This window comes from Pristiophorus japonicus, chromosome 13, assembly GCF_044704955.1.
Source record: "Pristiophorus japonicus isolate sPriJap1 chromosome 13, sPriJap1.hap1, whole genome shotgun sequence".
Taxonomy (NCBI): Eukaryota; Metazoa; Chordata; class Chondrichthyes; family Pristiophoridae; genus Pristiophorus; species Pristiophorus japonicus.
In genome coordinates this window covers 128,486,413-128,503,262 of record NC_091989.1, presented here as the reverse complement: position 1 = coordinate 128,503,262, position 16,850 = coordinate 128,486,413, and the positions used below count along the sequence as shown (strand labels likewise).

General features: G+C 46.0%; 1 protein-coding gene across 5 annotated transcripts in view; it reads left to right on the top strand.

The window, feature by feature from the left end:
* Positions 1-16,850, top strand: part of fto (FTO alpha-ketoglutarate dependent dioxygenase) — a 494,305-nt gene that overhangs the window by 71,981 nt on the left and 405,474 nt on the right. Inside the window, exon 2 of one of the 5 annotated variants that reach the window (XM_070897993.1) lies at positions 2,420-2,493. The exons of the other annotated variants lie outside the window; for them this stretch is intronic. Within the exon in view, the coding sequence (XP_070754094.1) occupies positions 2,467-2,493 (27 nt within the window). The 5' untranslated portion in view covers positions 2,420-2,466. The remainder of the gene's footprint in view (positions 1-2,419; positions 2,494-16,850) is intronic. 5 annotated transcript variants of the gene reach the window in all.

The window sequence follows — 16,850 nt, the reverse complement described above, 5'->3', positions numbered from 1 at the left end:
GGATTAACCGGGACAACTGGAGACCTGCTCTGCTACATGGACCTAGTGCGCACACATACCGCAGTGTGGGCTGGCCCGTGCTGCCCCTGGGCACTCGGCTCTTCTGGGCCCCATACCCCCATTTGCCGCACCTCCGCCATGATCTCTCACCGCTCCTCCGCCACAATCTCTCGCCGCTCCTCCACCACAAAACATTCGCTGCACCTCTGCCACGATCTCTCACCACACCGCTGCACCTCCGCCACTATCACTCACCGAATCTTAGCCACGATTCCTCACCGCTCCTCCGTCCCGATCATCCGCCGCATCGTTTCTGCCTTGATCTCTCGCCGCTCATCTGCCCCGACCTTTCCGCTCCTCCGCTGTACCTGGGCCCTGCCGATGTTCCTGCCCACGCTCCAAACGGCCACTTGGGTTTTGATGACCCCGACCTGCAAGAGGACATCACCACTGGTCGGGAGGATAAAAGAGTGAGCGCGGGCCCTGGAACATCGTGGGCCACCCTGGCTCACAGCAGAAGCAATGTTAAAATATACAGAGAACGTAATCCAAAGAAGACCTATCTGCAAAGATGTTAGAAGTGTTCAATGGCTGCAAATCTCATCAAGCTGAAGTGTTCATTAATAAGCTTTACCATATTTGAAATTACACAGATTGTGTTCATCTTAGTGGCATAAACCTGATTATAAATTCAAGCAAATCCTAAAAGGGAAGTTTATTATTGAGTGGTATTTCAATCAACTCGCTAACTTCCGGGCAAATATCTTGATGTGTAACTTGATCTCTCAATATCTACAGTCAGGTCCATCTGCACTCAGTGCCTTGTTTCTCTAATGGAAACAGTGAACACGGAACCTAATCTGTTGATTAAAAAGCTTGGAATTACCAGGAATAGTGGATAAACTGTCAAATCACTCCTGATGGTCCTTCTGTTATCGAGTGCCACACTACAGCTCTCCAATACAGGCCAGATTGGTTTGATTTGACCTTCTGGACAGTTTATCAATATACCTTTTTGAAGAATCAGTAGTTTTATTCCAAAATATGTTGGTCCAAAACACACAGTTTGCAATAATATTTATTACAGTGAACATTTCACTCTGTTTTCTTTTTCATCCTGTTAATTCTCTTTTCAACTTCCTGTACCTCTTATATTTTTTGGCCAAGAGGTGGATAAAAAATGACTCCATCTTTCCTCTGCCTTTCCTGTTTTTCCCCTTTCCTCCATTCTCTTTGTCAACCAAGCTAACTTCCAGATCCCACCCAGCCTAGCCCTGAAAACCAAACTCTTTGTACTTTTGTTCTCGTCTCCTCCATGCCCTCTGAGCTAATCTCCTCCAAAGACTCCCGCCTACTCTCATATTCACATGCTGCTCCTTGGCATCATCATCCATAGATATGGGGGCAGCTTGCACATGTATACCGATGGCACCCAGCTCTACCTCTCTGCAATCTTTCTTGACCTCTCCACAGCCTTGGATGAGGCACAATTTCCTCCAACATTGGGAAAACTGAAGCCATTGTCTTCGGCCTCAGCCATAAACTCTGCATCTCACCACAAATTCAATTCCCCTCACCAGCCACTGTCTCAGGTTGAACTAGACTGTTCACAGCCTTACTCGACTTCGAGCTGCAGCTCCAATCCCATATTCTCTACATCACAAAGACTGCTTAATTCCACCTCTGACAACACCTCTCTCCACTTCAACCTCAGCCCATCTGCCACTGATTCATGCCTTTGTTGCCTCCAAACTCTTGTCTATTCCTTGTTGTGATGCGTGGCGTCCCATTCCCCACTCTCTGTAGTCTTCAGCTCATCTAAAACTCTCCTGCTGGTATCCTATCCCACACCAAATCTTGCTTTCCCATCACCCTTCTCCTTGCTGAATCTACACTTGCTCCCATTCCCCAAGCACTTCAAATTTCAAATTTGCTTTCTTATTTTTAAATGTATCCATTGCCTCGTTTTCCTTCCACCCCCCACCCCCCACCCCCCACCCCCCATTTCTGTAACCTCCTCCAGTAATACAGTCCTCTCCATAATTCTCTCTTCCTCTGACTTTGGCCTCTTGTGCATCCTCCCTACCTTTGCATCACTATTGGTGGTCATGCCTTCAGCTGCCAAGGGCCCCAGTTCTATAATTTGCTCGCTAAACTCCTGCACCTCTCTACCTCTCTATCCTCTTTTGACTCCTTAAAACCCAAGATTTTTGACCAAGCCTTTTATCATCCCTCCTCAAATCGCTTCCTTTAGCTTGATCTCCATTCTTTTTTCCTTGCTCCTCTATAACAAGCCTTGAGAGATTTTTCTACATGAAAGGTTTTATATAAATTCAAGGATGTTAATATTATTTTGCTGCTCTGTAACCAGCTGTTGGGTTATACATGAGAATGTATCCATGTGACTTCAATTTTCTAGATTTTCCTGTGAGGAAGTGGTCAGCGTCCACTTGAAGTGATCTCTAGATGACCAATCAAGAACTGGAATTGCAGGTGGCAACCCATATCCTATTACTCATTTCAAAGTGCACTGGGGACGGGCCATCTAATTAGCTTAATGGTGTAATATGGAACACTTAGATTCTTAATTCATTTTTATTTTCTTGTATGGCATATCCTAGAATGCATAGTAACATAGGAATATACAGGATCAGAAATACTCTGCAGTCAATGTAGCTGGTTGTAAAAACGCTCAATCACACTTTCCCTGAAATTTCTATCCAGTGCTTCCTTACACTTTCCCACATTAACTGCCCCCAATTAACTCCCTGAGTAGTCTGTTCTGCACATTTATCACCCTCTGCTTGAAGTAGTTAAATCTAAACTGTCCTCTCATCTTCCCTCCCCTAAGCCGGAGCCTCTGTCTCCTGATTCTACAGTTTGTGACAATCTTGAATTTATCACAAAGGAAGGAACTTGTATTTATATAGCACCTTTTGTGTCCTCTGGATGTGTCGAAGCACTTCATAGCAAATTAATTACTTTCGAAGTGTGGTTACTGATGTTATGTCGGCATTTATGACAAAGAAAATGTTGTTACAAAAAAAGTCAGATTGAGCCATAATGTCACTTCAAAAGCTTGCACAGTATTGTTGTTGACTTGTATTTAGAAATAGAGGGGGAAAATTCGTGTTCCGGTACAGTTAATGGCTGCAACTCTAACCGAGTGAAATTGGGCTGAGGGGCATGGAGTTAGGTGGCGCAGCGCTCAACTTCCGTGCAACGCGTTGCTGGAGGGATCTATGACGAAATTCCTGTCCAGGTCCAGCGTTGCAGCTTCCCACAGCCTCTGTGAGTGAAGCTGTGGAGCTCGCAAGGAATTGTGCACAATGAAAAGGTCTGAGAATTAAAGGGGCCATGCACACTGAAGCAATGCAAAATGAAATGCAGTGAATCAATACATTTTTCAGCCCTTTCTGCCTGTTAAGAAATATTCAATATTTAAAAAGTTCCAAATGTGAATATTCATACCTTCCTAACCTCAACAAATGGGTAAGCTGCCTCAGCACTAATACAAATGGCTCAGCAAGCCAGGGAAGAGGCACCAAGGGTCTCACAAGTAGCACTCCAGCTTTGTGCAGAGGGTCAACACTGCAAGAGCAGTCCTCTACCCACAGGGGCCAGGAGACCCTCCAAAAAGAACAATGTTGGAATGCATCACTACGGCATCCCTGCGGCAGTGTCGCCCCCACCATCTGGCTTCAGTGCCCAAAGAAGCTTCATGACCTGAGACCATTGGTCAAGGTCAGTGAATGCATCTTCAAAAGCCATCTACCAATGGCACCACTAGCCTTACACAGTGCTCAATGCACAACCCCCAGTCACTCACCGACCAAAAAGGCACATCTCCCATTCCTAGCCTCACCTCACCACCTTGGAGAAATGGTGCAGGCCATTCTTGGCAGGGCATGGTTGAGCCCTTGGCCAGCAGCGGAGCTGAAAGGATACAAGATGTGGTTATCCTTGTTCATTATCCTACTTCTGGCATGCATCTCTCGCTTTCCTGCCCTCCCGTCAGCAAAACTCCACCCTTGTGCCTTCCTCATTTCACACACCCAAGAAATGTAGCCTGCCCAGCCAGTGGGTCAACAAAAAGCAGTAGTCTGCCCAGCCAGTGGGTCAACGAGAGGAGGCAGCCTGCCCAGCCAGTGAGACTGCAGGCAGATGATTCCATCCCGGATTCCTGGCCACAAAGGGGCTGTCAGGGTGCACCATCTAATTACTCCTTTTCGGCTTCCTCCTCTTCTGCTTCTTCCTCTTCCCTCTGCAAGCGGATGTGGTAAATGTGAAATGACAGCATAAATGCTGGAAGTACTCAGTTGGTCAGGCAGCATGTCGACCGGAGATGTGAACTCTTTTTTTTCTCTCCACGGATGTTGCGTGACCTGCTGAGTATTGGCAGCATGTTCTCAAAGGCCTTTCTTTACCATCTGAGCTCTTGCAAGCATCCAGCAGCACTCCCTACACACTTTAAAAAAATGTTTCACATCCAGTACAGCAAGCCACTACTTCAATAAAATAAAAAAAGCAGTCCAAACTCTTAAATTCAAACTTACCTGAATGATGTATGTGTCCCTTTAAGAGCTGCAGACATCGTTACTGTCAGCCTGCTTGCATGCCAGGTTAACCTGGCGTGCTTAGGACCCAGCGCTAAATTCAGCGCTCGGGTCGAAGGTGGTGTTGGTGACATTCAGTTGGCACTGCACGCTGATTGACGTCACCAAGCCGCCATTTTTTTTGCAGGCTGGCAGCGCAAATGGGAAGAGGAATATGACAGCCGCTGCGGGAACTGCCACCAGCTGGTGAAAATGTGTCTGCTGCCATTTTATGGCCACTTTGTGGCACTACGGAGTGGCAGTGAGGAGGAGAATTTCTAGCCCTGAGTCTTTTATTACACATTAATGTTTCTTCACTTTGCTAATCAGATTTTCCCTTTACAACATTCCTTTGTTTCCATTGTATGTTATAATAGTGTTTCAATTAGTCGTGCTTAAGGGGAGATACATGACATTGTAAAATGGTGAGCTACAGTGCCATTTATGTACTCTGCCTTAATGAATGTGTTTAAAATTCAAAGTTACCTTATAATTTTTACAGATATGAAAGATTTCCAACAAAGCACATTATACACTGCCTCCAGGTATACCGTCAAAGCTTAAGAAATTTGCTACTGACTTTTATATCCTTTAGTAACATTAGTAGAGTACAAGGCAGAGGAGGTTATGGTCAAACAGTATATTGATCTGGCAAGACTGCATTTTGAGTATGTGTCCAATTCTGTTCACTGAGTCACAAAAGTAGTGCAGAAAAGAGCCATGTGGTTGATCCCTAGTGTCGGGTTAAGTTATAAGGATAGACAGGAGAGTTTAGGCTTTATAGTCTGGAAAAGAGTTATCTGGAAAGTGATATTACAGAAGTATATCAGATAATTAAAGAAATGGGGAAAAGTAAATCTGGAATGTTACTTCAAATTAAATTGAGAGATTTGGACAATGGGACATGTTCAAACTAATAAGTGAATTTAGGACTGATTTCAGAAAGTTCTTCAGATAAAGTGATTAACATTTGGATTGTACTCCTGGATAGAGTAGTGAAGGCAAAACCCCAAGATTAGATGCCTCAAAGGGGGGGGGGACTGTAGGGTATGAATGAATTACGATGGGCCGAATGGCTTTCCTCATTCGTAAGGAATTTGTGATCTAATATTTTTATTACTACCAGGATTATTCTTTCAGTTGTTTGATTGTTGTGAGCCTGTAAGTCAGAGCCTCCTGGCCTCAGCTGTCTTCCTTCCCTCCCTCCCAGCCCCCATGCCTTCCTGCTCCCTATCAGCCACATGTGTTGCAATACCTCCCAGATGTGTCTATATTGGTTGAGGCTGCTGCTCTGAATCTACCGTGATAGCAACAGGAAGATCATTTACATTCCAAATTCCATTCTCACCAAACCTTCCCCCCCGCCCCATGATCCAGAAATTGGGCTATTTATCGACACCCATTTGCGGTACAATCCTGAAAAAAATGGAGGCTGCCTCTCTAACGCCCACCTCTCGCACGGGATTCAGCAGCTGCCATTTTGATGAGGGCCTCAGTGCTGCCGAGAGCAGCACTTGCCCTGGAGATGCAAATATGAAGAGCTTGACATCACATGCTGACTTAACGTCAACGAACTTGGACCTTTGCGCTGAGTTTAGTACTGGGTCCTAAGCTCTCTTTTAAAAAAAAAACGAGCATGCAGCAGACTGACAGAGACACTGTCAGCACTTCTTAAAGGGACACACATATCTTTAAGGTAAGTTTGCATTTCAGCTTTTGGACTGGATTTTTTATATTTTATTGAAGTAGTGGCTTGATTCAGTACATGTTAAAAGTTTTTCAAGTGTGCAGGGTGTGCTGCTGAATGCTTGCAAGGCCTTGGATGGTAAAGGAAGGCTCTGAGAAGGCAGAAAATGCTGAAAATACACAGCAGGTCAGGCAGCATCCGTGGAGAGAGAATCAGTTCATGTCTCAGGTCGAGATGCTGCCTGACCTGAGTATTTACAGCAGTTTATGCTTTTATTTTCAGATTTACAGCATGTGCTCGCAGAGGGATTAGGAGGAAGCAAAAGAGGAGGAATCATGGGAGGAGGAAGCAGAAAGAAGGATGCAATCCAGACAGCCCCTTTCTGGCCGGGATACCTGGGATGGAATAATTCGCCTGCAGTATCAGTGAACACAATTCCAATTCCCCTTTTAACTCCTGTCCCACACCTTACATTCTCTTTGTTACTGACCATCACAGCCTCCTCTTGGACACAATGCTGAAATAAAAGTCACCACAAAGCAAACTTTCCAATCCAACTTTATACATCTATCCATCCAATATGATATCAAGAAATCAACTCCTCACCCATATGCGCTCCCTTAGTGACTGCCCTGCGTCTGCCTTTGCCTATCCTATTGATGTCATGCTGTGCTATCCTAGTGGCTGCAGCATGGTTGATGGAAGACTGCTGACTTTCAGTGGGGAACACTGCAGATAGCCTTGCAGAACGATCTCGAGGAGTTGGTGGCTGAGAGTTTCAAATCACGTGAACGCTGTTTTTTCTTCTCCCTCTTCCCTCCTCCCCTTTTCTTGTTTGTGAAATGCGGAAGGCACAAGGATGGAGCTGTGGTGAGTCACAGGCGGGGAAGCAAGAGGTAAATGCGAGAAGGAGGTTAACATGTGAAGATACCAGCAGCTTGTATCCTTTCAGCCCCGCTGCTGGCCAAGGGCTTAGCTATGCTCCTGCCAAGAATGGCCAGCACTGTCTACTCCAAGGGGGTGAGGTGAAGCTAGGAATGGTAGATATACCTTGTCATTTATGCAGATTGTTGGTAGGAAAGTGATTTGGGGTCTATCACAGCATCCTCTTGGCCACAAGATGGAGCAGTGTGTGAGGCTCGTGGTGCATTTAGTCGAAGACAGCTTTGGAAGATGCATTCACTGACCTGGACTACTGGTCTGAGGTCATGAAGCTTCTTTGGGCTTTGGAGCGACACTGCTGGCAGTGATGGCCTTGGTGATCTGGTCCCACATTCTTCTTTTTGGAGGGCCTCCTGTCCCCTGTGGGTAGAGGGTCGCTCTTGCAGTGTTGGCCCCTGCACAAAGCTGGAGTACTGCGTGCAAGACCCTGAGTGCCCCTTCCCTGGCTTGCTGAGCCATTTGTGTTGATGCTGAAACACTTTTTTCATTTTTTTAGGTGCAATGCCAATTCAGCTTTAAGAGCTGCAGAGTCCTATTTGAGAATTCTTTTTAATGTTAATTTATTAAGCTGCAAGAGCTAAAAGCTGCCTATTTTAAAATTATTTTTAATTTTTTCATTTTAGATGGCAGTTCCACTTTAAGGGGCTGCACTTCTCTCTAAAATGATAACTTTGCTTTAAGAGAAGGCTATTCTTGCAACAACAACACTATGGCCATGCTACATTGGGCCTCCTGGCGGGATTATCGCCACGAAAACGGCCTTGCACAGTAAGTTTAGTGCTGGGCTACTGTTAATTAGCAACCAGTGCTAATATCCCAGTCCTGCCCAGCGCCATTATTTTTGGTGGCCGTTAACTCCGGCCTGTGGTGGCACCATCTCTAATTTCTAGGCCCATATCCTTGCAACTTCCCAGTTTAAGCCTCAGCATTTTTTTTCTCTCACCCTATGTTTGTTACCTCGAAGATAGCCTCCATTTACTCCATCCAGTCCTGGTGCCCATCTTTGATATGTTGCCTGCCACTTTTCAGTGAGCTACAGACTTTTTAAAAAAAAGTGACATTGAGTAATCGTTAAAATATTTTGTTGTGCATGAACAACACAGGACATCAACTAGTTGATGAAATTAACTGAAAAATAAAATATTATACTTCAAAGACAAAATAAAAAGTTACCAGTAATAAGTTAATTTTAAGTGCTATTGCTGGCTGCAGATACAGCTTAGAATATTTACGGAGCTGTCATTTAAACTTAGTGCTCTTATTCTTTGCCATATTTATTCCCAGGATAACAAAATATATGTTGGTCTCTGAAGCTGTGAACTGTTACTTATTTACTCTGTCGCCCATCTGGTATAGCTTGACTTTACATTTTTTTTGTGGAATTTGCGAGTAGCTTGATGTATTTGACATCTGCATGACAGCTTCCTTATATGTGAGAGGTGCAGTGTGCTGCAACAACCCAGCTGTGTATATTTGTCTGTGCATCAAGCTGAGGAGCAGCACTTAGCCATAACTGACAATCAAATGTGAGCAAGTACTAAGACTCAAGTGCATTTTTATGTTATGTGCTTTGGTGTGGATTGGGTATTTGACATAGGCAGGGATTTGTGTTATATTTCCTAGGTTTCCCTAGCTTCCATACTTTTTTTGTGCTCATAGGCTATACAGTATGATGGAAGCTATAGAGTTACAACATGCAGAATGAAAGTATATGTTTTTTCCTTTTTAAAATCATTTTATTGATTTTAATTGAATTCCTACTGAAACCGCCATCATTTGAGATATTCTATAAGTGAAAAAGAGAATAGCAATTGATGACTTATTCTGTCAGGAAGAACACTGCCACAGACTGGTATGACACAATTTTACAATTTCAGCTTCCCCACACACATCAAGAGTTCTGATCTTCCACAGTGTCTTTGGAAGTGCAAAGTTGTAAGTAGAGTCCAGCACCTTTCACAAAAGGATAATTAAAGTGAGAGTCGATTCTGGCCCTATTGTGTATCTCCAGGCATCTGGCAAAAGTGAGATATTGACAGAACTTGAGAAAATGTTGCTGTCATGGCCATAAGGAGGCCAAATGGGGACAGAAATCTTAAAAGATATCGGCTGCAAAATTTGGCCCTGTAGCACCCGTTGTTTGGGTGCCAGGAGTGCTGTTTAGGTTCCAAAATGGCGTTCGCAGTGCGGGCATACTTCTGGTGCGGGCCGCACTGGACGCCATATTGGTGAGGGCGTCGACCTGCAGAAGGAACATCCGTCAGAAGTATGCAGAGTAGGCAGATCATGATGTCAATCACTGATTAGATGCAGCACTGTAATTTCGAAGCTCAACGCTCCAGCTAATGCCTTCTCTTAACCATACGTAGCTGAACACGTGTTCAGCAACAGGAAGAACCCCCCATACCTGCACTATTTAAAGGACGTCCTCACTGAAATCTGCCATCTGCTGCACCCACAACTGCAACCTCAGAGCAGGGCAAGGACTGCATTGCCAGTGGTAGTGCTGCTGATTGTGGCCATGAATGTTTATGCGTCGGGCTCCATCTGGGCTGGAGCTGGAGATATTTGCAACATCTCCCAGTTTACCATTCACTGTTACATTCGGGAGGTTTCTAAGGATTTCCATTCCAAGAGAGCTGACGACATTTCATTCTCTTTTGCCAGAGAGCAGCAGGTGGAGTGAGCACGTGGCTTTGTGAAGATTGCAGACCACCCCATGGTGCAGAGTGCCATTGACTGCATGCACATCGCTTTGCGGGGGGGCCACATATCAAGTCTGAGATGTACCGCAACCGAAAAGGACTCCACTGCCTCACTGTTCAGCTGGTGTGTGGCCATACGCAGTGCATCATGCAGGACAATGACTGGTATCCTGGCAGGTGTCATGATGCCTTCATTCTGCGGCAGTCCACTGTGCAAGGACTGTCCTTTGACCACATGGCTCATGACTCCGATGCGCGACCCACGCACACATGGACAGCATGCATATAACGAAAGCCATGCTGGCACACGAAATGTGAGAGAGCACATTATCAGCATGCTAATACAGCGCTTTCTGCAGCCTGGACCACACTGGAGGAGCCCTGCAGTACTCGGCAGAGCGTGTGGCAAGTTTCGTGGTGGTCTGCTCCATGTTGCACAACCTCACCATCATAAGGACACAGCCCTTGCCACCAGCTATACAGCAACCAGCTGAGGAGTATGATGAGGAGGGGAAGGAGGCAACCTAGAAAGCCCCTTTCTGGCTGAGCGTTTGTGAATGACTCATCCAATACCAATAAACGCAACCCTAATTCCCCATTCACTATCACTTCCACACTTTACCTTCCCTCTGTTACTGACCATCACAATGTCCACTTGGTCACAATGCAAAAATAAATGCCAACACAAAATAAACATTCAAAACCAAATTTACAAATCAAAGCATGGCATATTGCATACAAATGTTAACTAATCTCCCTTTTGCATTTCCTTATTGCCTCTCTTCTGTGTGCCTTTACCTGTCCTAGTGCTCCTACGCAATACTACCCTAGTGGCTGCAGCATGGCTGGTGGAATTCTGATGACTTTCAGTCGGGAAGATTGCAGATCACCTTTGAGGACGACCTCTAGCAGCTCTGACCCTCGAAGGCCCTGCTTCGGACAGCACTATCTCGGCATGAGCAGCAACAGTCTCGGCTGGCTGGCTGATAGGCAACAACAAGGGCACTGGCGGGGTGGGAGGACAAATGCTGTCATCCTGAGCGAGAACAGCAGGTTCCTGTTCCACGGGGCCACTGCCACTCCCCCGGGGCAGCGCATCAGCAATCCTTGAAATCTGTTTGAGGACAGATTGCTGGACTGTTGTGACATCGTGCAAGTCCTTTTAAGAACATAAGAATTAGGAACAGGAGTATGCCATCTAGCCCCTCGAGCCTGCTCTGCCATTCAACAAGATCATGGCTGATCTGGCCGTGGACTCAGCTCCACTTACCCGCCCACTCCCCGTAACCCTTAATTCCCTTATTAGTTAAAAATCTATCTATCTGTGACTTGAATACATTCAATGAGATAGCCTCAACTGCTTCCTTGAGCAGAGAATTCCACAGATTCACAACCCTCTGGGAGAAGACATTCATTCTCAACTCGGTTTTAAATTGGCTCCCCCGTATTTTGAGGCTGTGCCCCCAAGTTCTAGTCTCCCCGACCAGTGGAAACAACCTCTCTGCCTCTATCTTGTCTATCCCTTTCATGATTTTAAATGTTTCTATAAGATCACCCCTCATCCTTCTGAACTCCAACGAGTGAAGACCCAGTCTACTCAATCTATCATCATAAGGTAACCCCCTCATCTCCGGAATCAACCAAGTGAATCGTCTCTGTACCCCCTCCAAAGCCAGTATATCCTTCCTTAAGTAAGGCGACCAAAACTGTACGCAGTACTCCAGGTGCGGCCTCACCAATACCCTATACAGTTGCAGAAGGACCTCCCTGCTTTTGTACTCCATCCATCTCGCAATGAAGGCCAACATTCCATTCGCCTTCCTGATTACCTGCTGCACCTGCAAACTAACTTTTTGGGATTCATGCACAAGGACCCCCAGGTCCCTCTGCACCGCAGCATGTTGTAATTTCTCCCCATTCAAATAGTATTCCCTTTTTTTGTTTTTTTTCCCCAAGGTGGATGACCTCACACTTTCCGACATTGTATTCCATCTGCCAAACCTTAACCCATTCGCTTAACCTATCTAAATCTCTTTGCAGCCTCTCTGTATCCTCTACACAACCCGCTTTCCCACTAATCTTTGTGTCATCTGCAAATTTTGTTACACTACACTCTGTCCCCTCTTCCAGGTCATCTATGTATATTGTAAACAGTTGTGGTCCCAGCACCGATCCCTGTGGCACACCACTAACCACCGATTTCCAACCCGAAAAGGACCCATTTATCCCGACTCTCTGCTTTCTGTTAGCCAGCCAATTCTCTATCCATGCTAATACATTTCCACTGACCCTGCGTACCTTTATCTTCTGCAGTAACCTTTTGTGTGGCACCTTATCGAATGCCTTTTGAAAATCTAAATACACCACATCCATCGGTCCACCATGCCCGTTATATCCTCAAAGAATTCCAGTAAATTAGTTAAACATGATTTCCCCTTCATGAATCCATGCTGCGTCTGCTTGATTGCACTATTCCTATCGGGATGTCCCGCTATTTCTTCCTTAATAGTTTCAAGCATTTTCCCCACTACAGATGTTAAACTAACTGGCCTATAGTTACCTGCCTTTTGTCTGCCCCCTTTTTTAAACAGAGGCGTTACATTAGCTGCTTTCCAATCCACTGGTACTTCCCCAGAGTCCAGAGAATTTTGGTAGATTATAACGAATGCATCTGCCGTAACTTCCGCCATCTCTTTTAATACCCTGGGATGCATTTCATCAGGACCAGGGGACTTGTCTACCTTGAGTCCCATTAGCCTGTCCAGCACTACCCCCCCTAGTGATAGTGATTGTCTCCAGGTCCTCCATTCCCATATTCCTGTGACTAGCAATTTCTGGCATGGTTTCTGTGTCTTCCACTGTGAAGACCGAAGCAAAATAATTGTTTAAGGTCTCAGCCATTTCCACATTTCCCATTATTAAATCCCCCTTCTCATCTTCTAAGGGACCAATATTTACTTTAGTCACTCTTTTCCGTTTTATATATCTGTAAAAGCTTTTGCTATCCGTTTTTATGTTTTGCGCAAGTTTACCTTCGTAATCGATCTTTCCTTTCTTTATTGCTTTCTTAGTCATTCTTTGTTGTCGTTTAAATTTTTCCCAATCTTCTAGTTTCCCACTAACCTTGGCCACCTTATACGCATTGGTTTTTAATTTGATACTCTCCTTAATTTCCCTGGTTATCCACGGCTGGTTATCCCTTCTCTTATCGCCCTTCTTTTTCACTGGAATATATTTTTGTTGAGCACTATGAAAGAGCTCCTTAAAAGTCCTCCACTGTTCCTCAATTGTACCACCGTTTAGTCTGTGTTTCCAGTCTACTTTAGCCAACTCTGCCCTCATCCCACTGTGGTCCCCTTTGTTTAAGCATAGTATGCTCATTTGAGACACTACTTCCTCACCCTCAATCTGTATTACAAATTCAACCATATTGTGATCACTCATTCCGAGAGGATCTTTTACGAGGAGATCGTTTATTATTCCTGTCTCATTACACAGGACCAGATCTAAGATAGCTTGCTCCCTTGTAGGTTCTGTAACATACTGTTCGAAGAAACAATCCCGTATGCATTCTATGAATTCCTCCTCCAGGCTACCCCGTGCGATTTGATTTGACCAATCGATATGTAGGTTAAAATCCCCCATGAGTACTGCCGTTCCTTTTTCACATGCCTCCATTATTTCCTTGATTATTGCCCGCCCCACCGTGAAGTTATTATTTGGGGGCCTATAAACTACGCCCACCAGTGACATTTTCCCCTTACTATCTCTAATCTCTACCCACAATGATTCAACATTTTGTTCATTAGAGCCAATATCGTCTCTCACAACTGCCCTGATATCATCCTTTATTAACAGAGCTACCCCACCTCCTTTCCCTTCTTGTCTATCTTTCCGAATCGTCAGATACCCCTATATGTTTAATTCCCAGTCTTGGCCACCCTGCAGCCACGTTTCTGTAATGGCCACCAAATCATACCCATTTGTAATGATTTGTGCTGTCAACTCATTTACTTTATTTCGAATGCTGCGTCCGTTTAGGTAGAGTGTTTTAATACTAGTTTTTAATCCATGATTTTTAGTTTTGACCTCTCCTGCAGCCCCTTTACATTGTGACCCTTTTTGTTTTTTGCCTTGGGTTTCTCTGCCCTCCACTTTTACTCATCTCCTTTCTGTCTTTTGCTTTTGTCTCCTTTTTGTTTCCCTCTGTCTCCCTGCATTGGTTCACATCCCCATGCCACATTAGTTTAACTCCTCCCCAACAGCACTAGCAAACACTCCCCCTAGGACATTGGTTCCGGCCCTGCCTAGGTACACACCGTCCAGTTTGTACTGGTCCCACCTCCCCCAGAACCCGTTCCAATGCCCCAGGAATTTGAATCCCTCCCTGCTGCACCACTGCTCAAGCCACGTATTCATCTGAGCTATCCTGCGATTCCTACTCTGACTAGCACGTGGCACTGGTAGCAATCCTGAGATTACTACTTTTGAGGTCCTACGTTTTAATTTAGCTCCTAGCTCCTTAAATTCATCTCGTAGGACCTCATCCCTTTTTTTTACCTATATCATTGGTACCAATGTGCACCACGACAACTGGCTGTTCACCCTCCCTTTTCAGAATGTCCTGCACCCGCTCCGAGACATCCTTGACCCTTGCACCAGGGAGGCAACATACCATCCTGGAGTCTCGGTTGCGGCCGCAGAAACGCCTATCTATTCCCCTTACAATCGAATCCCCTATCACTATCGCTCTCCCACTCTTTTTCCTGCCCTCCTGTGCAGCAGAGCCAGCCACGGTGCCATGAACTTGGCTGCTGCTGCCCTCCCCTGATGAGTCATCCCCCTCAACAGTACTCAAAACAGTGTATCTGTTTTGCAGAGGGATGACCACAGAGGACCCCTGCACTACCTTCCTTGCACTGCTCTTCCTGCTGGTCTTCCATTCCCTAGCTGGCTGTGGACCCTTCACCTGCGGTATGACCAACTCACTAAACGTGCTATTCACGTCATTCTCAGCATCGTGGATGCTCCAGAATGAATCCACCCTCCGCTCCAACTCCGCAACGCGGTCTGTCAGGAGCTGGAGGCGGATACACTTCCTGCACACGTAGTCGTCAGGGACACTGGAGGCGTCCCTGAGTTCCCACATGGTACAGGAGGAGCATAACACATGACCGAGCTGTCCTGCCATGACTTAACCCTTAGATAAGCAACAACAATGCTAAAGTTTACTCACTGTTATAGAAGAGAAAAAAGAAAAACTACTCACCAATCACCAGCCAATCACTTACCCCCTTGCCTATGACATCACCTTTCTGTTTCTTTCTACTTTTTTGCCTTCTCCCTGGAGCTGCACAAGTACGCCTCTCCACGCACCTCCTCACGCTGCTCCCGACTGCCGCCGACGCTGAACACTGATATCTACAGCCATGATGGCAGCAGTCTGAGCTTCCACTGAAGTACACTGACGTTGGGTGGCTTCTGCTTGTGCTACAATGGAAGCTGAGGCATTGGCCATCAGATGCTGCATCGTAATTGAGTGTGCTAATGGAGTTGGCCACACTTTCATGCTGAAAAGGATGGGCTCCAAAATCCCTGTGCCAAGTTGGTGCCAGACTCCTCCATGTTCCTTCACATTGCACACAGGCTTTCTGGCAGGCCTTCCAATGCACCAAGCATTTCATTGTGTGTACCCATCAGCCTTCTTTAGTAACCCACTTCATCAAAGTGCTCATCTGAATCCTCTGCAGCAGAACTCGTGGGTGACCTCGCCCTCTGGCTTGCTAGCACCTCCGCTACCATTGTCCCCTGCCCTGGCAGCAGACCATACATGCCTGGTGTCTCACCACGTGCAGACCCCACCTCCAAACTATCCTCTAAAATTATGTGCTGTCAGCATCTGAGCTGGTGGCTGCAAATGTGAAATAGAGTGATGGTATTTCTTCTTCATCACTATCTTCCTGTTCTTTCACCACTGCCTGGCCAGGTTGCAGTTCTTTGGTATCTGAAAAGGGGAAAGGCACGTCGGTAAGGTTACGTTCAGCAAAGGGGGGAAAGCACGAGGTGCATGGTTACACCATCTGCAGTACGTGAGAACGAGGATTAGGTACGAAGATATCATCTTCGATGGTTTCAGCCCCACAACTCTCATGATGGCAACCACCGTCTCCTCTATCGGGGTAAGGACATGCAGGCATGCCTGTCCCCCACTGGTTAGCTCCTGCTGCCTCCGGTTATGTGCCAATTTGTCTTGCAAGAGAGAGGTAAGTGTGTCAGTGAGTGTTGAGTGATGTGCTTAGGTGATGTGCCTGTCTTAGTTGTCACTGTTTGCAAGCTGTAAGATGTGGGTGTGAAGCTTGCAGCAGTATTAAGGATCTAAGGGTGAGGTGAAGCTATGAATGAGAGGTATGAATCATGATTGATAGAAATTGTTGGTAGGTGGTAGAGTTATGGTGGCACGGTGCATTAAGCAATGTGAGACTAGAGGTGCAGTTGATGGGATATGGCATTTGAAGATGTATCCACTGACCTTGACCACTCGTGAGGTCATTCAACTTCTTGCAACACTACATCCAGGTCTTCTGAGCTTGAGTCCTGGCATTGACCGCCTTCGCAGAGTTTGTGTGGAGGACCTCCTGGCCCCCTGTGGATAGAGGACCACTCTCCACCTCCTTCACCAAGGCCTCCAGTGCAGCGTCAGCAAAGTTTGGATCGCACTCTCTCCACTTTCTTTCCAGCTCAGGCTCTCTTCCACAAACAGTTCCAGCACCTGCTCCAGCCAGAATGCAGCTCCCCTTTAAGAGGTACAGCTTGCTTTAAGGAGTGCAGGCTAGCTCTGAGGTGCTAGCCTCGCACAAACGTGGGCCCCCTGCTGAGGCATGCAACCACTCAATAATGCAGTAAGCACTGGCTGCACGAAGC